Here is a 24,593-nt window from a genome sequence, read left to right as displayed (position 1 = left end):
CGCTCTGTCTACGGTCTGACACAGCACAGATGGAGGACATTTAATCCATTGTGACTGTGCTGGTTCTTTGAAAGAGCTAGCAATTATTCCCATTCCCCTGCTCTATCCCTATGGACACACAGACATTTACGCATGCTGACACAGACAAACAGAGACTCCTGCACACACATGTATGCATACACACAGAGACACATCCGAACACAGAGGCACGCCTGTGTGCACAGGGACGTGCCTTTGCACACAGACACAGATACGTACACACAAACATGCTCCACAGCGATACGCGCACGTACACATGTGGATACGTACATACGGAGACATGTACGTGTGCTAGTGTGTGTGCAGACAGACACAGACGTGCGCACGCTCACACATATGTATGTGCACACAGATGCATGGACATACACAGACATTGTAATTCAAGGACCCTATAGCATAGTAAAAATATAATTGTACTCTTTTTTTAGGTACCCAGGCGTTCAAGAAGGTGATTGAGATAAACCCGTACCTGCTGGGTACAATGTCTGGCAGTGCTGCAGACTGTGTCTATTGGGAGAGAATGTTAGCCAAACAGTGCAGGTGAGCAGAATCGTTACATGATGAACCTTTCAATTCCAGGGAAATATAATCGAGTAAATTGCATGGAACAGTGCCATTAGTTTAAACTGTTTAAATTATTAGGTCATGATTAAATATTAGTGTGCAGCAATTAAATCAGATTGATGTCACCAGTCTACTTCATCACTTTGTTTTGCAAAAATTTTCTAATTGTCATATTTTATAGGATATATAAATTACGGAACAAAAAACGTATTTCAGTGGCTGCTGCCTCCAAGCTATTGGCGAACATGGTCTCTGAGTATAAAGGAATGGGACTGTCGATGGGAACCATGATCTGCGGCTGGGATGACAAGGTGAGTGAGGGGTTGGGGAGTGAGGGGGTATAGATGTAAGTGGTAGGGTGTGAGGGATATGGGAGTGAGGAGGAAAGATGTGAGGGGTATGGCAGTGAGAGACAGCGAGTTTTGGAATATGGGAGTGAGGGACAGGGAATATGTTTGTAAGATGTATGGGGATGAGGGAGTATGGGTGTGAGGGGCACGGTATGTGGACAAGGTGTGAGGGATATGGGTATAAGATGTATGGTTATGAGGGGCATGCGTGTAATCTGTGGGTATGAGGGGGCAGGGAGTGAGGGGCATGTGTGTAATTTGTACAGATATAAGGGGTTCAGGTGTGTGGGGGGCAGGGAGTTTGGGGTATGGGAATGTCAATTGGGACCATGATGTGTGGCTGGGATAGCAAGGTGTAATTTATCTTACAACGAACTCTCAATCAGATGAAGTAACTGTCAGGCCTCTTCACCGTAGAGGACATAATTATTTGAAAATAAAAGTTTATATTTGTGAAGTAATACAGCAGCTAAACAAGCCAAGGGAGAGTGTTGTGGAGAAAATATAACCACTCTCGAGTCCACGGGATTGAAGTAAATAAAGGTTTATTCAAGCACGGTGCAAGGGAGAAGCTCTCTGGTCATCCAAACCACTTCTCAGTGAAATAGAATTTGAAATGTACATTTATAGGATACAATCACCAAGACTCATTTGTTCATACTACCCCCAACGCATTCCAGATCTTCAGCTTGATCAATTAAACTGGATTGTATTGCCCCATGAATCATTCCCCTGCGGTGTCCTCCCCAGCCTTGACGCTGTCAGTTCCCATAGTTTATGGCATCCTGTCCTGTCTCCAGTCACACCCTTGTCTCTTTGAAAAGTGAAGCAAGGACAGCATGTTTACACAGATATGGAGGCAATTAGGTACTGGGTTGTACAACTTTCCCAGAACAATGGCCAAGTATCCCATCATGCCCTGGTTCCCCACAACTACAGTGTTTCAGTATTCACTCTAAGACTGTTAACGTATCTTAATCTCACATAATCTACTAATGTTGTCCTACTGATCCCACTTGAAGAGTTAAAGAACATTTTTCAATCCAAAACTTCGACGAAATTTCAGTCCTAAATAGACATTAAAGCATAACTATGTCAATATTGGGAAAGTGCAGGAGAGTGGGATTAATTAGAGTTCTACCAAAGAGCCGGCACAGACGCAATGGGTTGAATAGCATCATTCCATGATTGTATAATAAATATCACTGAAACCATTAGGGCACAAACAGACAATGCAGGGAGAAGATGGAACCGAGGACTTTGGTTCAAAATTTTAAAAACTCGGGAAGATTAGTGTGTGGTTTGATAAGTAGTCTTACAAATGACAGTGATTTTATCTTGATCAGTCATTAACTTCAGTTTTTTTTTGAGCAAAAGGGATAACAATTCTTCCACGTGACTGATTTTAGCATATAACATTGCACAGTCGGATCATGTGTGTTCTGTGTGGGGAGCTGGAGGCACACTTATTTTAAATGTAAACATTTTTGCTTTGAAGGAATGTTTCTGTTGTATGTAAAAGGGGAATGTTCAGAGTGGCAAGGAGTTTGCTTTTGTCCGAAGACTTCCACCTTATTGAAAGGTAGAATGATTCGAAATGTATTTGCTGTTTTATTGTTCTCATTAAAACCTTGAGTTGGGTCTTTCCCATGACACTGTTCTGGTAACATTCCTGCCCATGCCGAAGTGGTCCCAGTGGAAGAACGATGTCAGACAGGAGCCATGGCATGCGAGGAAACCACACTACCACAGTAAACTCAAGTAGAATGGGGTCCAAAACTGCGTACAGTTTTTGTCTCTTTACTTCAGTAGGGATATACTTGCATTCGAAGCAGTTGCGAGAAGGTTCAGTCAACTGATTCCTGAGGTGAAGGGGTTGTCTTATCCGGAAAGGTTCAGCAGGCTGGGCCGATAGTCATTGGAGTTCAGAACAATGAGAAGTGATCTTATTGAAACATATAACATTCTGAGGGGGCATTACAGGGTAGATGCTGAGTGGATGTTTCCCCTCATGGGGGAATCTAGAACTAGGAGGCAGAGTTTCAAAACAAAGGGTCCCCCATTGAACACAGAGATGAAGAGGAATTACTTCGCTCAGACGGCCATTAATAATCAGGAGGTACAGTTAACAGTGAGCACAATATTTTTAAAATATATCACCAGACCTGGAGCTCCAAACAGAACGACAGTATCACAGCGTCAAGGAGGCCTTTCGGCCCATCACCCTAAATCCTCTCTCCTCTCACTCGCATTCCCCATCTCCCTGTGTCCTCTCTCTGAAAGAGCTCTCCCCTCACTCCCATTCCCATTCACCCTGTGTCCTCTCTCTGAAAGAGTTCTCCCCTCACTCCCATTCCCCATCACCCTGTGTCCTCTCTCTGAAAGAGTTCTCCCCTCACTCCCATTCCCCATCACCCTGTGTCCTCTCTCTGAAAGAGTTCTCCCCTCACTCCCATTCCCCATCACCCTGTGTCCTCTCTCTGAAAGAGTTCTCCCCTCACTCCCATTCCCCATCACCCTGTGTCCTCTCTCTGAAAGAGCTCTCCCCTCACTCCCATTCTCCATCACCCTGTGTCCTCTCTCTGAAAGAGTTCTCCCCTCACTCCCATTCCCCATCACCCTGTGTCCTCTCTCTGAAAGAGCTCTCCCCTCACTCCCATTCCCCATCACCCTGTGTCCTCTCTCTGAAAGAGCTCTCCCCTCACACCCATTCTCCATCACCCTGTGTCCTCTCTCTGAAAGAGCTCTCCCCTCACTCCCATTCCCTGTCAACTTGTGTCCTCTCTCTGAAAGAGCTCTCCCCTCACTCCCATTCTCCATCTCCCTGTGTCCTCTCTCTGAAAGAGCTCTCCCCACACTCCCATTCTCCATCACCCTGTGTCCACTCTCTGAAAGAGCTCTCCCCTCACTCCCATTCCCCATCACCCAGTGTCCTCTCTCTGAAAGAGCTCTCCCCTCACTCCCGTTCCCCGTCACCCTGTGTCCTCTCTCTGAAAAAGCTCTCCCCTCACTCCCATTCCCCATCACCCTGTGTCCTCTGTCTAAAAGAGCTCTCCCCTCACTCCCATACCCCATCACCCTCTGTCCTCTGTCTGAAAGAGCTCTCCCCTCACTCCCATTCCCCGTCACGCTGTGTCCTCTCTCTGAAAAAGCTCTCCCCTCACTCCCATTCCCTGTCACCCTGTGTTCTCTGTTTAAAAGAGCTCTCCCCTCACTCCCATACCCCATCACCCTCTGTCCTCTGTCTGAAAGAGCTCTCCCCTCACTCCCATTCCCCGTCACCCTGTGTCCTCTCTCTGAAAAAGCTCTCCCCTCACTCCCATTCCCCGTCACCCTCTGTCCTCTGTCTGAAAGAGCTCTCCCCTCACTCCCATTCCCCATCACCCTGTGTCCTCTCTCTGAAAGAGCTCTTCCCTCACTCCCATTCCCATTCACCCTGTGTCCTCTCTCTGAAAGAGCTCTCCCCTCACTCCCATTCCCCATTACCCTCTGTCCGCTCTCTGAAAGAGCTCTCCCTTCACTCCCATTCCCCATCACCCTCTGTCCGCTCTCTGAAAGAGCTCTCCCTTCACTCCCATTCCCCATCACCCTGTGTCCCCTCTCTGAAAGAGATCTCCCCTCACTCCCATTCCCCATCACCCTGTGTCATCTCTCTGAAAGAGCTCTCCCCTCAATCCCATTCCCCATCACCCTGTGTCATCTCTCTGAAAGAGCTCTCCCCTCACTCCCATTCCCCATCACCCTCTGTCCTCTCTCTGAAAGAGCTCTCCCCTCACTCCCATTCCACATCACCCTGTGTGCTCTCTCTGAAAGAGCTCTCCCCTCACTACCATTCCCCATCACCCTGTGTCCTCTCTCTGAAAGAGTTCTCCCCTCACTCCCATTCCCCATCACCCTGTGTCATCCCTCAGAAAGAGCTCACCCCTCACTCCCATTCCCCATCACCCTGTGTCCTCTCTCTGAAAGAGTTATCCCCTCACTCCCATTCCCCATCGCCCTGTGTCCTCTCTCTGAAAGAGCTCTCCCCTCACTCCCATTCCCCATCGCCCTGTGTCCGCTCTCAAAAAGAGCTCTCCCCTCACTCCTATTCCCCATCACACTGTGTCCTCTCTCTGAAAGAGCTCTCCCCTCACTCACATTCCCCATCACCCTTTGTCCGCTCTCTGACAGAACTCTCCCTTCACTCCCATTCCCCATCACCCTGTGTCCTCTCTCTGCAAGAGCTCTCCCGTCACTCCCATTCCCCATCCCCCTGTGTCATCTCTCTGAAAGAGCTCTCCTCTCACTCCCATTCCCCATCACTCTGTGTACTCTCTCTGATAGAGCTCTCCCCTCACTCCCATTCCCCGTCACCCTGTGTCCTCTCTCTGAAAGAGCTCTCCCCTCACTCCCGTTCCCCATCACCCTGTGTCATCTCTCAGAAAGAGCTCACCCCTCACTCCCATTCCCCATCGCCCTGTGTCCTCTCTCTGAAAGAGCTCTCCCCTCACTCCTATTCCCCATCACCCTTTGCCCTCTCTCTGAAAGAGCTCTCCCCTCACTCCCATTCCCCATCACCCTCTGTCCGCTCTCTGACAGAGCTCTCCCTTCACTCCCATTCCCCATCACCCTGTGTCCTCTCTCTGAAAGAGCTCTCCCCTCACTCCCATTCCCCATCTCTTTGTGTCCTCTCTCTGAAAGAGCTCTCCCCTCACTCCCATTCCCCATCACCCTGTGTCCTCTCTCTGAAAGAGCTCTCCTCTAACTCCCGTCCCCCATCACTCTGTGTCCTCTCTCTGAAAGAGCTCTCCTCTCACTCCCATTCCCCATCACTCTGTGTACTCTCTCTGATAGAGCTCTCCCCTCACTCCCATTCCCCTTCACCCTGTGTCCTCTCTCTGAAAGAGCTCTCCACTCACTCCCATTCCCCATCACCCTGTGTCCTCTCTCTGAAAGAGCTCTCCTCTCACTCCCATTCCCCATCACCCTGTGTCCGCTCTCTGAAAGAGCTCTCCTCTCACTCCCATTCCCCATCACCCTGTGTCCTCTCTCTGAAAGTGCTCTCCCCTCACTCCCATTCCCCATCACCCTGTGTCATCTCTCTGAAAGAGCTCTCCCCTGAGTCCCATTCCCCATCGCCCTCTGTCCGCTCTCTGAAAGAGCTCTCCTCTCACTCCCATTCCCCATCAACCTGTGTCCTCTCTCTGAAAGAGCTCTCCCCTCACTCCCATTCTCCATCACCCTGTGTCCTCTCTCTGAAAGAGCTCTCCCGTCACTCCCATTCCCCATCACCCTGTGTCCTCTGTCTGAAAGAGCTCTCCCCTCACGCCCATTCCCCATCACCCTGTGTCCTCACTCTGAAAGAGCTCTCCCCTCACTCCCATTCCCTGTCACCTTGTGTCCTCACTCTGAATGAGCTCTCCCCTCACTCCCATTCTCCATCTCCCTGTGTCCTCTCTCTGAAAGAGCTCTCCCCGAACTCCCATTCTCCATCACCCTGTGTCCTCTGTCTGAAAGAGCTCTCCCCTCACTCCCATTCCCCATCCCCCTGTGTCATCTCTCTGAAAGAGCTCTCCCCTCACTCCCATTCCCCATCCCCCTGTGTCATCTCTCTGAAAGAGCTCTCCTCTCACTCCCATTCCCCATCACTCTGTGTACTCTCTCTGATAGAGCTCTCCCCTCACTCCCATTCCCCGTCACCCTGTGTCCTCTCTCTGAAAGAGCTCTCCCCTCACTCCCATTCCCCATCACCCTGTGTCCTCTCTCTGATAGAGCTCTCCCCTCACTCCCATTCCCCATCGCCTTGTGTCCTCTCTCTGAAAGAGCTCTCCTCTCACTCCCATTCCCCATCTCCCTGTGTCCTCTCTCTGAAAGAGCTCTCCCCTCACTCCCATTCCCCATCACCCTGTGTCATCTCTCTGAAAGAGCTCTCCCATCACTCCCATTCCCGATCACCCAGTGTCCTCTCTCTGAAAGAGCTCTCCCCTCACTCCCATTTCCCATCGCCCTGTGTCCTCTCTCTGAAAGAGCTCTCCCCTCACTCCCACTCCCCATCACCATGAGTCCTCTCTCTGAAAGAGCTATCCGCTCACTCCCATTCCCCATCACTCTGTGTACTCTCTCTGATAGAGCTCTCCCCTCACTCCTATTCCCCGTCACCCTGTGTCCTCTCTCTGGAAGAGCTCTCCCCTCACTCCCATTCCCCATCACCCTGTGTCCTCTCTCTGAAAGAGCTCTCCCCTCACTCCCATTCCCCATCACCCTGTGTCCTCTCTCTGAAAGAGCTCTCCCCTCACTCCCGTTCCCCGTCACCCTGTGTCCTCTCTCTGAAAAAGCTCTCCCCTCACTCCCATTCCACATCACCCTGTGTCCTCTCTCTGAAAGAGCTCTCCCCTCACTCCCATTCCCCATCACCCTGTGTCATCTCTCAGAAAGAGCTCACCCCTCACTCCCATTCCCCATCGCCCTGTGTCCTCTCTCTGAAAGAGCTCTCCCCTCACTCCTATTCCCCATCACCCTTTGTCCTCTCTCTGAAAGAGCTCTCCCCTCACTCCCATTCCCCATCACCCTCTGTCCGGTCTCTGACGGAGCTCTCCCCTCACTCCCATTCCCCATCCCCCTGTGTCCTGTCTCTGAAAGTGCTCTCCCTTCACTCCCATTCCCCATCACCCTGTGTCCTCTCTCTGAAAGAGCTCTCCTCTAACTCCCGTCCCCCATCACTCTGTGTCCTCTCTCTGAAAGAGCTCTCCTCTCACTCCCATTCCCCATCACTCTGTGTACTCTCTCTGATAGAGCTCTCCTCTCACTCCCATTCCCCATCACTCTGTGTACTCTCTCAGAAAGAGCTCTCCCCTCACTCCCATTCCCCATCCCCCTGTGTCATCTCTCTGAAAGAGCTCTCCCCTCACTCCCATTCCCCATCGCCTTGTGTCCTCTCTCTGAAAGAGCTCTCCCCTCACTCCCATTCCCCGTCACCCTGTGTCCTCTCTCTGAAAGAGCTCTCCCCTCACTCCCATTCCCCATCACCCTGTGTCCTCTCTCTGAAAGAGTTCTCCCCTCACTCCCGTTCCCCATCACCCTGTGTCATCTCTCAGAAAGAGCTCACCCCTCACTCCCATTCCCCATCGCCCTGTGTCCTCTCTCTGAAAGAGCTCTCCCCTCACTCCTATTCCCCATCACCCTTTGCCCTCTCTCTGAAAGAGCTCTCCCCTCACTCCCATTCCCCATCACCCTCTGTCCGCTCTCTGACAGAGCTCTCCCTTCACTCCCATTCCCCATCACCCTGTGTCCTCTCTCTGAAAGAGCTCTCCCCTCACTCCCATTCCCCATCTCTTTGTGTCCTCTCTCTGAAAGAGCTCTCCCCTCACTCCCATTCCCCATCACCCTGTGTCCTCTCTCTGAAAGAGCTCTCCTCTAACTCCCGTCCCCCATCACTCTGTGTCCTCTCTCTGAAAGAGCTCTCCTCTCACTCCCATTCCCCATCACTCTGTGTACTCTCTCTGATAGAGCTCTCCCCTCACTCCCATTCCCCGTCACCCTGTGTCCTCTCTCTGAAAGAGCTCTCCCCTCACTCCCATTCCCCATCACCCTGTGTCCTCTCTCTGAAAGAGCTCTCCTCTCACTCCCATTCCCCATCACCCTGTGTCCGCTCTCTGAAAGAGCTCTCCCCTCACTCCCATTCCCCATCACCCTGTGTCCTCTCTCTGAAAGTGCTCTCCCCTCACTCCCATTCCCCATCACCCTGTGTCCTCTCTCTGAAAGAGCTCTCCCCTGAGTCCCATTCCCCATCGCCCTCTGTCCGCTCTCTGAAAGAGCTCTCCTCTCACTCCCATTCCCCATCAACCTGTGTCCTCTCTCTGAAAGAGCTCTCCCCTAACTCCCATTCTCCATCACCCTGTGTCCTCTCTCTGAAAGAGCTCTCCCGTCACTCCCATTCCCCATCACCCTGCGTCCTCTCTCTGAAAGAGCTCTCCCCTCACTCCCATTCTCCATCACCCTGTGTCCTCACTCTGAAAGAGCTCTCCCCTCACTCCCATTCCCTGTCACCTTGTGTCCATACTCTGAATGAGCTCTCCCCTCACTCCCATTCTCCATCTCCCTGTGTCCTCTCTCTGAAAGAGCTCTCCCCGAACTCCCACTCCCCATCACCATGTGTCCTCTCTCTGAAAGAGCTCTCCCCTCACTCCCATTCCCCATCACCCTGTGTCCTCTCTCTGAAAGAGCTCTCCCCTCACTCCCATTCCCCATCACTCTGTGTACTCTCTCTGATAGAGCTCTCCCCTCACTCCTATTCCCCGTCACCCTGTGTCCTCTCTCTGGAAGAGCTCTCCCCTCACTCCCATTCCCCATCACCCTGTGTCCTCTCTCTGAAAGAGCTCTCCTCTCACTCCCATTCCACATCACCTTGTGTCCTCTCTCTGAAAGAGCTCTCCCCTCACTACCATTCCCCATCACCCTGTGTCCTCTCTCTGAAAGAGTTCTCCCCTCACTCCCATTCCCCATCACCCTGTGTCATCTCTCAGAAAGAGCTCACCCCTCACTCCCATTCCCCATCGCCCTGTGTCCTCTCTCTGAACGAGCTCTCCACTCACTCCTATTCCCCAAAACCCTTTGTCCTCTCTCTGAAAGAGCTCTCCCTTCACTCCCATTCCCCATCACCCTGTGTCCTCTCTCTGAAAGAGCTCTCCTCTCACTCCCATTCCCCATTACCCTGTGTCCGCTCTTTAAAAGAGCTCTCCTCTAACTCCCGTCCCCCATCACTCTGTGTCCTCTCTCTGAAAGAGCTCTCCTCTCACTCCCATTCCCCATCACTCTGTGTACTCTCTCTGATAGAGCTCTCCTCTCACTCCCATTCCCCATCACTCTGTGTACTCTCTCAGAAAGAGCTCTCCCCTCACTCCCATTCCCCATCCCCCTGTGTCATCTCTCTGAAAGAGCTCTCCCCTCACTCCCATTCCCCATCCCCCTGTGTCATCTCTCTGAAAGAGCTCTCCTCTCACTCCCATTCCCCATCACTCTGTGTCCTCTCTCTGATAGAGCTCTCCCCTCACTCCCATTCCCCGTCACCCTGTGTCCTCTCTCTGAAAGAGCTCTCCCCTCACTCCCATTCCCCATCACCCTGTGTCCTCTCTCTGAAAGAGCTCTCCCCTCACTCCCATTCCCCATCGCCTTGTGTCTCTCTCTGAAAGAGCTCTCCTCTCACTCCCATTCCCCATCTCCCTGTGTCCTCTCTCTGAAAGAGCTCTCCCCTCACTCCCATTCCCCATCACCCTGTGTCATCTCACTGAAAGAGCTCTCCCCTCACTCCCATTCCCGATCACCCTGTGTCCTCTCTCTGAAAGAGCTCTCCCCTCACTCCCATTCCCCATCGCCCTGTGTCCTCTCTCTGAAAGAGCTATCCCCTCACTCCATTCCCCATCACCCTGTGTCCTCTCTCTGAAAGAGCTCTCCCCTCACTCCCATTCCCCATCACCCTGTGTCCTCTCTCTGAAAGAGTTCTCAGCTCACTCCCATTCCCCATCACCCTGTGTCATCTCTCAGAAAGAGCTCACCCCTCACTCCCATTCCCCATCGCCCTTTGTCCTCTCTCTGAAAGAGCTCTCCCCTCACTCCCATTCCCCATCACCCTCTGTCCACTCTCTGACAGAGCTCTCCCTTCACTCCCATTCCCCATCACCCTGTGTCCTCTCTCTGAAAGAGCTCTCCCCTCACTCCCATTCCCCATCCCCCTGTGTCCTCTCTCTGAAAGAGCTCTCCCCTCACTCCCATTCCCCATCACCCTGTGTCCTCTCTCTGAAAAAGCTCTCCTCTAACTCCCGTCCCCCATCACTCTGTGTCCTCTCTCTGAAGGAGCACTCCTCTCACTCCCATTCCCTGTCACCCTGTGTCCTCTCTCTGAAAGAGCTCTCCCCTCACTCCCATTCCCCATCACCCTGTGTCCTCTCTCTGAAAGAGCTCTCCTCTCACTCCCATTCCCCATCACCCTTTGTCCGCTCTCTGAAAGAACTCTCCTCTCACTCCCATTCCCCATCACCCTGTGTCCTCTCTCTGAAAGAGCTCTCCCCTGAGTCCCATTCCCCATCGCCCTCTGCCCGCTCTCTGAAAGAGCTCTCCTCTCACTCCCATTCCCCATCAACCTGTGTCCTCTCTCTGAAAGAGCTCTCCCCTCACTCCCATTCCCCGTCACCCTGTGTCCTCTCTCTGAAAGAGCTCTCCCGTCACTCCCATTCCTCATCACCCTGTGTCCTCTCTCTGAAAGAGCTCTCCCCTCACTCCCATTCCCTGTCACCTTGTGTCCTCTCTCTGAAAGAGCTCTCCCCTCACTCCCATTCTCCATCTCCCTGTGTCCTCTCTCTGAAAGAGCTCTCCCCGAACTCCCATTCTCCATCAACCTGTGTCCTCTGTCTGAAAGAGCTCTCCCCTCACTCCCATTCCCCATCACCCTGTGTCCTCTCTCTGAAAGAGATCTCCCCTCACTCCCATTCCCCATCACCCTGTGTCCTCTCTCTGAAAGAGCTCTCCCCTCACTCCCATTCCCCATCACCCTCTGTCCGCTCTCTGAATGAGCTCTCCCCTCACTCCCATTCCCCATCACCCTGCGTCCTCTCTCTGAAAGAGCTCTCCTCTCACTCCCATTCCCCATCACTCTGTGTCCTCTCTCTGAAAGAGCTCTCCTCACACTCCCATTCCCCATCACTCTGTGTACTCTCTCTGATAGAGCTCTCCCCTCACTCCCATTCCCCGTCACCCTGTGTCCTGTCTCTGAAAGAGCTCTCCCCTCACTCCCATTCCCCATCACCCTGTGTCCTCTCTCTGTAAGAGCTCTCCCCTCACTCCCATTCCCCATCGCCCTTTGTCCTCTCTCTGAAAGAGCTCTCCCCTCACTCCCATTCCCCATCGCCCTGTGTCCTCTCTCTGAAAGAGCTCTCCCCTCACTCCCATTCCCCATCACCCTGTGTCCTCTCTCTGAAAGAGCTCTCCCCTCACTCCCATTCCCCATCACCCTGTGTCCTCTCTCTGAAAGAGCTCTCCCCTCACTCCCATTCCCCATCCCCCTGTGTCCTGTCTCTGAAAGTGCTCTCCCTTCACTCCCATTCCCCATCGCCCTGTGTCCTCTCTCTGAAAGAGCTCTCCTCTCACTCCCATTCCCCATCACCCCGTGTCCTCTCTCTGAAAGAGCTCTCCTCTCACTCCCATTCCCCATCTCCCTGTGTCCTCTCTCTGAAAGAGCTCTCCCCTCACTCCCATTCCCGATCACCCTGTGTCCTCTCTCTGAAAGAGCTCTCCCCTCACTCCCATTCCCCATCGCCCTGTGTCCTCTCTCTGAAAGAGCTCTCCCCTCACTCCCACTCCCCATCACCATGTGTCCTCTCTCTGAAAGAGCTATCCCCTCACTCCCATTCCGCATCACTCTGTGTACTCTCTCTGAGAGAGCTCTCCCCTCACTCCTATTCCCCGTCACCCTGTGTCCTCTCTCTGGAAGAGCTCTCCCCTCACTCCCATTCCCCATCAACCTGTGTCCTCTCTCTGAAAGAGCTCTCCCATCACTCCCATTCCCCATCACCCAGTGTCCTCTCTCTGAAAGAGCTCTCCCCTCACTCCCATTCCCCATCACCCTGCGTCCTCTCTCTGAAAGAGCTCTCCCCTCACTCCCATTCTCCATCACCCTGCGTCCTTTCTCTGAAAGAGCTCTCCCCTCACTCCCATTCCCCATCACCCTGCGTCCTCTCTCTGAAAGAGCTCTCCCCTCACTCCCATTCTCCATCTCCCTGTGTCATCTCTCTGAAAGAGCTCTCCCCTCTCGCCCATTCCCCATCACCCTGTGTCCTCTCTCTGAAAGAGCTCTCCCCTCACTCCCATTCTCCATCACCCTGTGTCCTCTCTCTGAAAGAGCTCTCCCCTCACTCCCATTCCCTGTCATCTTGTGTCCTCTCTCTGAAAGAGCTCTCCCCTCACTCCCATTCTCCATCTCCCTGTGTCCTCTCTCTGAAAGAACTCTCCCCTCACTCCCATTCCCGATCACCCTGTGTCCTCTCTCTGAAAGAGCTCTCCCCTCTCGCCCATTCCCCATCACCCTGCGTCCTCTCTCTGAAAGAGCTCTCCCCTCACTCCCATTCTCCATCACCCTGTGTCCTCTCTCTGAAAGAGCTCTCCCCTCACTCCCATTCCCTGTCATCTTGTGTCCTCTCTCTGAAAGAGCTCTCCCCTCACTCCCATTCTCCATCTCCCTGTGTCCTCTCTCTGAAAGAACTCTCCCCTCACTCCCATTCTCCATCAGCCTGTGTCCGCTCTCTGAAAGAGCTCTCCCCTCACTCCCATTCCACATCACCCTGTGTCCTCTCTCTGAAAGAGCTCTCCCCTCACTCCCATTCCCCATCGCCCTGTGTCCTCTCTCTGAAAGAGCTCTCCCCTCACTCCCACTCCCCATCACCATGTGTCCTCTCTCTGCAAGAGCTCTCCCCTCACTCCCATTCCCCATCGCCTTGTGTCCTCTCTCTGAAAGAGCTTTCCCCTCACTCCCATTCTCCATCACCCTGTGTCCTCTCTCTGAAAGAGCTGTCCCCTCACGCCCATTCCCCATCACCCTGCGTCCTCTCTCTGAAAGAGCTCTCCCCTCACTCCCATTCTCCATCACCCTGTGTCCTCTCTCTGAAAGAACTCTCCCCTCACTCCCATTCCCTGTCATCTTGTGTCCTCTCTCTGAAAGAGCTCTCCACTCACTCCCATTCTCCATCTCCCTGTGTCCTCTCTCTGAAAGAGCTCTCCCCTCACTCCCATTCTCCATCACCCTGTGTCCTCTGTCTGAAAGAGCTCTCCCTTCACTCCCATTCCCCATCACCGTGTGTCCTCTCTCTGAAAGAGCTCTCCCCTCACTCCCATTCCACATCACCCTGTGTCCTCTCTCTGAAAGAGCTCTCCCCTCACTACCATTCCCCATCACCCTTTGTCCTCTCTCTGAAAGAGTTCTCCCCTCACTCCCATTCCCCATCACCCTGTGTCATCTCTCAGAAAGAGCTCACCCCTCAAACCCATTCCCCATCACCCTGTGTCCTCTCTCTGAAAGAGCTCTCCCCTCACTCCCATTCCCCATCACCCTGTGTCCTCTCTCTGAAAGAGCTCTCCCCTCACTCCCATTCCCCATCACCCTTTGTCCGCTCTCTGACAGAACTCTCCCTTCACTCCCATTCCCCATCACCCTGTGTCCTCTCTCTGAAAGAGCTCTCCCCTCACTCCCATTCCCCATCCCCCTGTGTCATCTCTCTGAAAGACTCTCCTCTCACTCCCATTCCCCATCACTCTGTGTACTCTCTCTGATAGAGCTCTCCCCTCACTCCCATTCCCCGTCACCCTGTGTCCTCTCTCTGAAAGAGCTCTCCCCTCACTCCCATTCCCCATCACCCTGTGTCCTCTCTCTGAAAGAGCTCTCCCCTCACTCCCATTCTCCATCGCCTTGTGTCCTCTCTCTGAAAGAGCTGTCCTCTCACTCCCATTCCCCATCTCCCTGTGTCCTCTCTCTGGAAGAGCTCTCCCCTCACTCCCATTCCCCGTCACCCTGTGTCCTCTCTCTGAAACAGCTCTCCTCTCTCTCCCATTCCCCATCACCCGGTGTCCTCACTCCCGAAGAGCTCTCCCCTCGCACCCATTTCCCATCACCCTGTGTCCTCTCTCTGAAAGAGCTCTCCCCTCACTCCCATTCCCCATCGCCCTGTGTCCTCTCTCAAAAAGAGCTCTACCCTCACTCCTATTCCCCATCACCCTGTGTCCTCTCTCTGAAAGAGCTCTCCCCTCACTCCCGTTGCCCATCACCCTCTGTCCGCTCTCTGAAAGCGCTCTCCCTTCACTCCCATTCCCCATCACCCTGTGTCCTCTCTCTGAAAGAGCTCTCCCCTCACTCCCATTCCCCATCCCCCTGTGTCATCTCTCTGAAAGAGATCTCCCCTCACTCCCATTCCCCATCACCCTGTGTCCTCTCTCTGAAAGAGCTCTCCTCTCAGTCCCATTCCCCATCACTCTGTGTACTCTCTCTGATGGAGCTCTCCACTCACTCCCATTCCCCGTCACCCTGTGTCCTCTCTCTGAAAGAGCTCTCCCCTCACTCCCATTCCCCATCACCCTGTGTCCTCTCTCTGAAAGAGCTCTCCCCTCACTCCCATTCCCCATCGCCTTGTGTCCTCTCTCTGAAAGAGCTCTCCCCTCACTCCCATTCCCCATCACCCTGTGTCCTTTCTCTGAAAGAGCTCTCCCCTCACTCCCATTCTCCATCACCCTGTGTCCTCTCTCTGAAAGAACTCTCCCATCACTCCCATTCCCCATCACCCTGTGTCCTCTCTCTGAAAGAGCTCTCCCCTCCCGCCCATTCCCCATCACCCTGCGTCCTCTCTCTGAACGAGCTCTCCCCTCACTCCCATTCTCCATCACACTGTGTCCTCTCTCTGAACGAGCTCTCCACTCACTCCCATTCCCTGTCATCTTGTGTCCTCTCTCTGAAAGAGCTCTCCCCTCACTCCCATTCTCCATCTCCCTGTGTCCTCTCTCTGAAAGAGCTCTCCCCTCACTCCCATTCCCCATCACCCTCTGTCCTCTGTCTGAAAGAGCTCTCCCCTCACTCCCATTCCCCATCACCCTGTGTCCTCTCTCTGAAAGAGCTCTCCCCTCACTCCCATTCCCTATCACCCTCTGTCCTCTCTCTGAAAGAGCTCTCCCCTCACTCCCATTCCCCATCACCCTGTGTCCTCTCTCTGAAAGAGCTCTCCCCTCACTCCCATTCCCCATCACCCTCTGTCCGCTCTCTGGAAGAGCTCTCCCATCACTCCCATTCCCCATCACCGTGTGTCCTCTCTCTGAAAGAGCTCTCCCCTCACTCTCATTCCCCATCAAACTGTGTCCTCTCTCTGAAAAAGCTCTCCCCTCACTCCCATTCCCCATCACCCTCTGTCCGCTCTCTGGAAGAGCTCTCCCATCACTCCCATTCCCCATCACCGTGTGTCCTCTCTCTGAAAGAGCTCACCCCTCACTCCCATTCCCCATCGCCCTGTGTCCTCTCTCTGAAGGAGCTCTCCCCTCACTCCTATTCCCCATCACCCTTTGTCCTCTCTCTGAAAGAGCTCTCCCCTCACTCCCATTCCCCATCACCCTCTGTCCGCTCTCTGACAGAGCTCTCCCTTCACTCCCATTCCCCATCACCCTGTATCCTCTCTCTGAAAGAGCTCTCCCCTCACTCCCATTCCCCATCCCCCTGTGTCCTCTCTCTGAAAGAGTTCTCCCCTCACTCCCATTCCCCATCACCCTGTGTCCTCTCTCTGAAAGAGCTCTCCTCTCACTCCCGTTCCCCATCACTCTGTGTCCTCTCTCTGAAAGAGCTTTCCTCTCTCTCCCATTCCCCATCACTCTGTGTACTCTCTCTGATAGAGCGCTCCCCTCACTCCCATTCACCGTCACCCTGTGTCCTCTCTCTGAAAGAGCTCTCCCCTCACTCCCATTCCCCATCACCCTGTGTCCTCTCTCTGAAAGAGCTCTCCTCTCACTCCCATTCCCCATCACCCTGTGTCCGCTCTCTGAAAGATCTCTCCTCTCACTCCCATTCCCCATCACCCTGTGTCCTCTCTCTGAAAGAGCTCCTACCTCACTCCCATTCCCCATCACCCTGTGTCATCTCTCTGAAAGAGCTCTCCCCTGAGTCCCATTCCCCATCGCTCTCTGTCCGCTCTCTGAAAGAGCTCTCCTCTCACTCCCATTCCCTATCACCCTGTGTCCTCTCTCTGAAAGAGCTCTCCCCTCACTCCCATTCCCCATCACCCTGTGTCCTTTCTCTGAAAGAGCTCTCCCCTCACTCCCATTCCCCATCAACCTGTGTCCTCTCTCTGAAAGAGCTCTCCCCTCACTCCCATTCTCCATCACCCTGCGTCCTCTCTCTGAAAGAGCTCTCCCCTCACTCCCATTCTCCATCACCCTGTGTCCTCTCTGTGAACGAGCTCTCCCCTCACTCCCATTCCCTGTCATCTTGTGTCCTCTCTCTGAAAGAGCTCTCCCCTCACTCCCATTCTCCATCTCCCTGTGTCCTCTCTCTGAAAGAGCTCTCCCCTCACTCCCATTCCCCATCACCCTCTGTCCTCTGTCTGAAAGAGCTCTCCCCTCACTCCCATTCCCCATCACCCTGTGTCCTCTCTCTGAAAGAGCTCTCCCCTCACTCCCATTCCCCGTCACCCTGTGTCCTCTCTCTGAAAGAGCTCTCCCCTCACTCCCATTCCCCATCACCCTGTGTCCTCTCTCTGAAAGAGCTCTCCCCTCACTCCCATTCCCTATCACCCTGTGTCCTCTCTCTGAAAAAGCTCTCCCCTCACTCCCATTCCACATCACCCTCTGTCCTCTCTCTGAAAGAGCTCTCCCCTCACTACCATTCCCCATCACCCTGTGTCCTCTCTCTGAACGAGCTCTCCCCTCACTCCCATTCCCTGTCATCTTGTGTCCTCTCTCTGAAAGAGCTCTCCCCTCACTCCCATTCTCCATCTCCCTGTGACCTCTCTCTGAAAGAGCTCTCCCCTCACTCCCATTCACCGTCACCCTCTGTCCTCTGTCTGAAAGAGCTCTCCCCTCAGTCCCATTCCCCATCACCCTGTGTCCTCTCTCTGAAAGAGCTCTCCCCTCACTCCCATTCCCCATCACCCTGTGTCCTCTCTCTGAAAGAGCTCTCCCCTCACTCCCATTCCCTATCACCCTGTGTCCTCTCTCTGAAAGAGCTCTCCCCTCACTCCCATTCCACATCACCCTCTGTCCTCTCTCTGAAAGAGCTCTCCCCTCACTACCATTCCCCATCACCCTGTGTCCTCTCTCTGAAAGAGTTCTCCTCTCACTCCCATTCCCCATCACTCTGTGTACTCTCTCTGATAGAGCTCTCCCCTCACTCCCATTCACCGTCACCCTGTGTCCTCTCTCTGAAAGAGCTCTCCCCTCACTCCCATTCCCCATCACCCTGTGTCCTCTCTCTGAAAGAGCTCTCCTCTCACTCCCATTCCCCATCACCCTGTGTCCGCTCTATGAAAGAGCTCTCCTCTCACTCCCATTCCCCATCACCCTGTGTCCTCTCTCTGAAAGAGCTCCTCCCTCACTCCCATTCCCCATCACCCTGTGTCATCTCTCTGAAAGAGCTCTCCCCTGAGTCCCATTCCCCATCGCTCTCTGTCCGCTCTCTGAAAGAGCCCTCCTCTCACTCCCATTCCCTATCACCCTGTGTCCTCTCTCTGAAAGAGCTCTCCCCTCACTCCCATTCCCCATCACCCTGTGATTTCTCTCTGAAAGAGCTCTCCTCTCACTCCCATTCCCCATCACCCTGTGTCCTCTCTCTGAATGAGCTCTCCCCTCACTCCCATTCCCCATCACCCTGTGTCCTCTCTCTGAAAGAGTTCTCCCCTCACTCCCATTCCCCATCACCCTGTGTCATCTCTCAGAAAGAGCTCACCCCTCACTCCCATTCCCCATCGCCCTGTGTCCTCTCTCTGAAGGAGCTCTCCCCTCACTCCTATTCCCCATCACCCTTTGTCCTTTCTCTGAAAGAGCTGTCCCCTCACTCCCATTCCCCATCACCCTCTGTCCGCTCTCTGACAGAGCTCTCCCTTCACTCCCATTCCCCATCACCCTGTATCCTCTCTCTGAAAGAGCTCTCCCCTCACTCCCATTCCCCATCCCCCTGTGTCCTCTCTCTGAAAGAGCTCTCCCCTCACTCCCATTCCCCATCACCCTCATTCCCCATCACCCTGTGTCCTCTCTCTGAAAGAGCTCTCCTCTCACTCCCGTTCCCCATCACTCTGTGTCCTCTCTCTGAAAGAGCTCTCCTCTCACTCCCATTCCCCATCACTCTCTGTACTCTCTCTGATAGAGCTCTCCCCTCACTCCCATTCACCGTCACCCTGTGTCCTCTATCTGAAAGAGCTCTCCCCTCACTCCCATTCCCCATCACCCTGTGTCCTCTCTCTGAAAGACCTCTCCTCTCACTCCCATTCCCCATCACCCTGTGTCCTCTCTCTGAAAGAGCTCCCCCCTCACTCCCATTCCCCATCACCCTGTGTCATCTCTCTGAAAGAGCTCTCCCCTGAGTCCCATTCCCCATCGCTCTCTGTCCGCTCTCTGAAAGAGCTCTCCTCTCACTCCCATTCCCTATCACCCTGTGTCCTCTCTCTGAAAGAGCTCCCCCCTCACTCCTATTCCCCATCACCCTGTGTCCGCTCTCTGAAAGAGCTCTCCTCTCACTCCCATTCCCCATCACCCTGTGTCCTCTCTCTGAAAGAGCTCCCCCCTCACTCCCATTCCCCATCACCCTGTGTCATCTCTCTGAAAGAGCTCTCCCCTGAGTCCCATTCCCCATCGCTCTCTGTCCGCTCTCTGAAAGAGCTCTCCTCTCACTCCCATTCCCTATCACCCTGTGTCCTCTCTCTGAAATTGCTCTCCCCTCACTCCCATTCCCCATCACCCTGTGTCCTTTCTCTGAAAGAGCTCTCCCCTCACTCCCATTCCCCATCAACCTGTGTCCTCTCTCTGAAAGACCTCTCCCCTCACTCCCATTCTCCATCACTCTGTGTCCTCTCTCTGAAAGAACTCTCCCATCTCTCCCATTCCCCATCACCCTGTGTCCTCTCTCTGAAAGAGCTCTCCCCTCCCGCCCATTCCCCATCACCCTGCGTCCTCTCTCTGAAAGAGCTCTCCCCTCACTCCCATTCTCCATCACCCTGTGTCCTCTCTCTGAACGAGCTCTCCCCTCACTCCCATTCCCTGTCATCTTGTGTCCTGTCTCTGAAAGAGCTCTCCCCTCACTCCCATTCTCCATCTCCCTGTGTCCTCTCTCTGAAAGAGCTCTCCCCTCACTCCCATTCCCCATCACCCTCTGTCCTCTGTCTGAAAGAGCTTTCCCCTCACTCCCATGCCCCATCACCCTGTGTCCTCTCTCTGAAAGAGCTCTCCCCTCACTCCCATTCCCCATCACCCTGTGTCCTCTCTCTGAAAGAGCTCTCCCCTCACTCCCATTCCCCATCACCCTGTGTCCTCTCTCTGAAAGAGCTCTCCCCTCACTCCGATTCCCCATCACCGTGTGTCCTCTCTCTGAAAGAGCTCTCCCCTCACTCTCATTCCCCATCAAACTGTGTCCTCTCTCTGAAAAAGCTCTCCCCTCACCCCCATTCCACATCACCCTGTGTCCTCTCTCTGAAAGAGCTCTCCCCTCACTACCATTCCCCATCACCCTCTGTCCGCTCTCTGACAGAGCTCTCCCTTCACTCCCATTCCCCATCACCCTGTATCCTCTCTCTGAAAGAGCTCTCCCCTCACTCCCATTCCCCATCCCCCTGTGTCCTCTCTCTGAAAGAGCTCTCCCCTCACTCCCATTCCCCATCACCCTGTGTCCTCTCTCTGAAAGAGCTCTCCTCTCACTCCCGTTCCCCATCACTCTGTGTCCTCTCTCTGAAAGAGCTCTCCTCTCACTCCCATTCCCCATCACTCTGTGTACTCTCTCTGATAGAGCTCTCCCCTCACTCCCATTCACCGTCACCCTGTGTCCTCTCTCTGAAAGAGCTCTCCCCTCACTCCCATTCCCCATCACCCTGTGTCCTCTCTCTGAAAGAGCTCTCCTCTCACTCCCATTCCACATCACCCTGTGTCCTCTCTCTGAAAGAGCTCCCCCCTCACTCCCATTCCCCATCACCCTGTGTCATCTCTCTGAAAGAGCTCTCCCCTGAGTCCCATTCCCCATCGCTCTCTGTCCGCTCTCTGAAAGAGCTCTCCTCTCACTCCCATTCCCTCGCACCCTGTGTCCTCTCTCTGAAAGAGCTCTCCCCTCACTCCCATTCCCCATCACCCTGTGTCCTTTCTCTGATAGAGCTCTCCCCTCACTCCCATTCCCCATCAACCTGTGTCCTCTCTCTGATAGAGCTCTCCCCTCACTCCCATTCTCCATCACCCTGTGTCCTCTCTCTGACAGAGCTCTCCCGTCACTCCCATTCCCCATCACCCTGTGTCCTCTCTCTGAAAGAGCTCTCCCCTAATTCCCATTCTCCATCTCCCTGTGTCCTCTCTCTGAAAGAGCTCTCCCCGAACTCCCATTCTCCATCACCCTGTGTCCTCTGTCTGAAAGAGCTCTCCCCTCACTCCCATTCCCCATCACCCTGTGTCCTCTCTCTGAAAGAGCTCTCCCCTCACTCCCATTCCCCATCACCCTGTGTCCTCTCTCTGAAAGAGCTCTCCCCTCACTCCCATTCCCCATCATCCTCTGTCCGCTCTCTGAAAGAGCTCTCCCTTCACTCCCATTCCCCATCACCGTGTGTCCTCTCTCTGAAAGAGCTCTCCCCTCACTCCCATTCCCCATCACCCTGTGTCCTCTCTCTGAAAGAGCTCTCCCCTCACTACCATTCCCCATCACCCTGTGTCCTCTCTCTGAAAGAGCTCTCCCCACACTCCTATTCCCCATCACCCTGTGTCATCTCTCAGAAAGAGCTCACCCCTCACTCCCATTCCCCATCACCCTGTGTCCTCTCTCTGAAAGAGATCTCCCCTCACTCCCATTCCCCATCACCCTGTGTCATCTCTCTGAAACAGCTCTCCCCTCACTCCCATTCCCCATCACCCTGTGTCCTCTCTCTGAAAGAGCTCTCCCCTCACTCCCGTTCCCCGTCACCCTGTGTCCTCTCTCTGAAAAAGCTCTCCCCTCACTCCCGTTCCCCATTGCCCTGTGTCCTCTCTCGAAAAGAGCTCTCCCCTCACTCCTATTCCCCATCACCCTGTGTCCTCTCTCTGAAAGAGCTCTCCCCTCACTCCCATTCCCCATCACCCTCTGTCCGCTCTCTGAAAGAGCTCACCCTTCACTCCCATTCCCCATCACCCTGTGTCCTCTCTCTGAAAGAGCTCTCCCCTCACTCCCATTCCCCATCCCCCTGTGTCATCTCTCTGAAAGAGCTCACCCCTCATTCCCATTCCCCATCACCCTGTGTCCTCTCTCTGAAAGAGCTCTCCTCTCACTCCCATTCCACATCACTCTGTGTCCTCTCTCTGAAAGAGCTCTCCTCACACTCCCATTCCCCATCACTCTGTGTACTCTCTCTGATAGAGCTCTCCCCTCACCCCCATTCCCCGTCACCCTGTGTCCTCTCTCTGAAAGAGCTCTCCCCTCACTCCCATTCCCCATCACCCTGTGTCCTCTCTCTGAAAGAGCTCTCCCCTCACTCCCATTCCCCATCGCCCTGTATCCTCTCTCTGAAAGAGCTGTCCTCTCACTCCCATTCCCCATCTCCCTGTGTTCTCTCTCTGAAAGAGCTCTCCCCTCGCTCCCATTCCCCATCACCCTGTGTCATCTCTCTGAAAGAGCTCTCCCCTCACTCCCATTCCCCATCACCCTGTGTCCTCTCTCTGAAAGAGCTCTCCCCTCACTCCCGTTCCCCGTCACCCTGTGTCCTCTCTCTGAAAAAGCTCTCCCCTCACTCCCATTCCACATCACCCTGTGTCCTCTCTCTGAAAGAGCTCTCCCCTCACTACCATTCCCCATCACCCTGTGTCCTCTCTCTGAAAGAGTTCTCCCCTCACTCCCGTTCCCCATCACTCTGTGTCCTCTCTCTGAAAGAGCTCTCCTCTCACTCCCATTCCCCATCACTCTGTGTACTCTCTCTGATAGAGCTCTCCCCTCACTCCCATTCACCGTCACCCTGTGTCCTCTCTCTGAAAGAGCTCTCCCCTCACTCCCATTCCCCATCACCCTGTGTCCTCTCTCTGAAAGAGCTCTCCTCTCACTCCCATTCCACATCACCCTGTGTCCTCTCTCTGAAAGAGCTCCCCCCTCACTCCCATTCCCCATCACCCTGTGTCATCTCTCTGAAAGAGCTCTCCCCTGAGTCCCATTCCCCATCGCTCTCTGTCCGCTCTCTGAAAGAGCTCTCCTCTCACTCCCATTCCCTCGCACCCTGTGTCCTCTCTCTGAAAAAGCTCTCCCCTCACTCCCATTCCCCATCACCCTGTGTCCTTTCTCTGATAGAGCTCTCCCCTCACTCCCATTCCCCATCAACCTGTGTCCTCTCTCTGATAGAGCTCTCCCCTCACTCCCATTCTCCATCACCCTGTGTCCTCTCTCTGACAGAGCTCTCCCGTCACTCCCATTCCCCATCACCCTGTGTCCTCTCTCTGAAAGAGCTCTCCCCTAATTCCCATTCTCCATCTCCCTGTGTCCTCTCTCTGAAAGAGCTCTCCCCGAACTCCCATTCTCCATCACCCTGTGTCCTCTGTCTGAAAGAGCTCTCCCCTCACTCCCATTCCCCATCACCCTGTGTCCTCTCTCTGAAAGAGCTCTCCCCTCACTCCCATTCCCCATCACCCTGTGTCCTCTCTCTGAAAGAGCTCTCCCCTCACTCCCATTCCCCATCATCCTCTGTCCGCTCTCTGAAAGAGCTCTCCCTTCACTCCCATTCCCCATCACCGTGTGTCCTCTCTCTGAAAGAGCTCTCCCCTCACTCCCATTCCCCATCACCCTGTGTCCTCTCTCTGAAAGAGCTCTCCCCTCACTACCATTCCCCATCACCCTGTGTCCTCTCTCTGAAAGAGCTCTCCCCACACTCCTATTCCCCATCACCCTGTGTCATCTCTCAGAAAGAGCTCACCCCTCACTCCCATTCCCCATCACCCTGTGTCCTCTCTCTGAAAGAGATCTCCCCTCACTCCCATTCCCCATCACCCTGTGTCATCTCTCTGAAACAGCTCTCCCCTCACTCCCATTCCCCATCACCCTGTGTCCTCTCTCTGAAAGAGCTCTCCCCTCACTCCCGTTCCCCGTCACCCTGTGTCCTCTCTCTGAAAAAGCTCTCCCCTCACTCCCGTTCCCCATTGCCCTGTGTCCTCTCTCGAAAAGAGCTCTCCCCTCACTCCTATTCCCCATCACCCTGTGTCCTCTCTCTGAAAGAGCTCTCCCCTCACTCCCATTCCCCATCACCCTCTGTCCGCTCTCTGAAAGAGCTCACCCTTCACTCCCATTCCCCATCACCCTGTGTCCTCTCTCTGAAAGAGCTCTCCCCTCACTCCCATTCCCCATCCCCCTGTGTCATCTCTCTGAAAGAGCTCACCCCTCATTCCCATTCCCCATCACCCTGTGTCCTCTCTCTGAAAGAGCTCTCCTCTCACTCCCATTCCACATCACTCTGTGTCCTCTCTCTGAAAGAGCTCTCCTCACACTCCCATTCCCCATCACTCTGTGTACTCTCTCTGATAGAGCTCTCCCCTCACCCCCATTCCCCGTCACCCTGTGTCCTCTCTCTGAAAGAGCTCTCCCCTCACTCCCATTCCCCATCACCCTGTGTCCTCTCTCTGAAAGAGCTCTCCCCTCACTCCCATTCCCCATCGCCCTGTATCCTCTCTCTGAAAGAGCTGTCCTCTCACTCCCATTCCCCATCTCCCTGTGTTCTCTCTCTGAAAGAGCTCTCCCCTCGCTCCCATTCCCCATCACCCTGTGTCATCTCTCTGAAAGAGCTCTCCCCTCACTCCCATTCCCCATCACCCTGTGTCCTCTCTCTGAAAGAGCTCTCCCCTCACTCCCGTTCCCCGTCACCCTGTGTCCTCTCTCTGAAAAAGCTCTCCCCTCACTCCCATTCCACATCACCCTGTGTCCTCTCTCTGAAAGAGCTCTCCCCTCACTACCATTCCCCA

The 24,593-nt window shown here is 54.1% G+C and overlaps 1 protein-coding gene across 1 annotated transcript in view; it reads left to right on the top strand.

Annotated features, from left to right (window-relative positions):
• psmb8a (proteasome 20S subunit beta 8A) overlaps nucleotides 1-24,593 on the top strand; it is a 361,129-nt gene that overhangs the window by 146,864 nt on the left and 189,672 nt on the right. The window contains exons 3-4 of the mRNA XM_068009339.1: nucleotides 468-579; nucleotides 785-914. Of these exons, the coding sequence (XP_067865440.1) occupies nucleotides 468-579; nucleotides 785-914 (242 nt within the window). The remainder of the gene's footprint in view (nucleotides 1-467; nucleotides 580-784; nucleotides 915-24,593) is intronic.

The sequence above is a fragment of the Heterodontus francisci genome, chromosome 29, assembly GCF_036365525.1.
Source record: "Heterodontus francisci isolate sHetFra1 chromosome 29, sHetFra1.hap1, whole genome shotgun sequence".
NCBI lineage: Eukaryota > Metazoa > Chordata > Chondrichthyes > Heterodontiformes > Heterodontidae > Heterodontus > Heterodontus francisci.
Note: the sequence above shows the minus strand (reverse complement) of the source record. Positions and strands in the feature narration are given on the sequence as shown.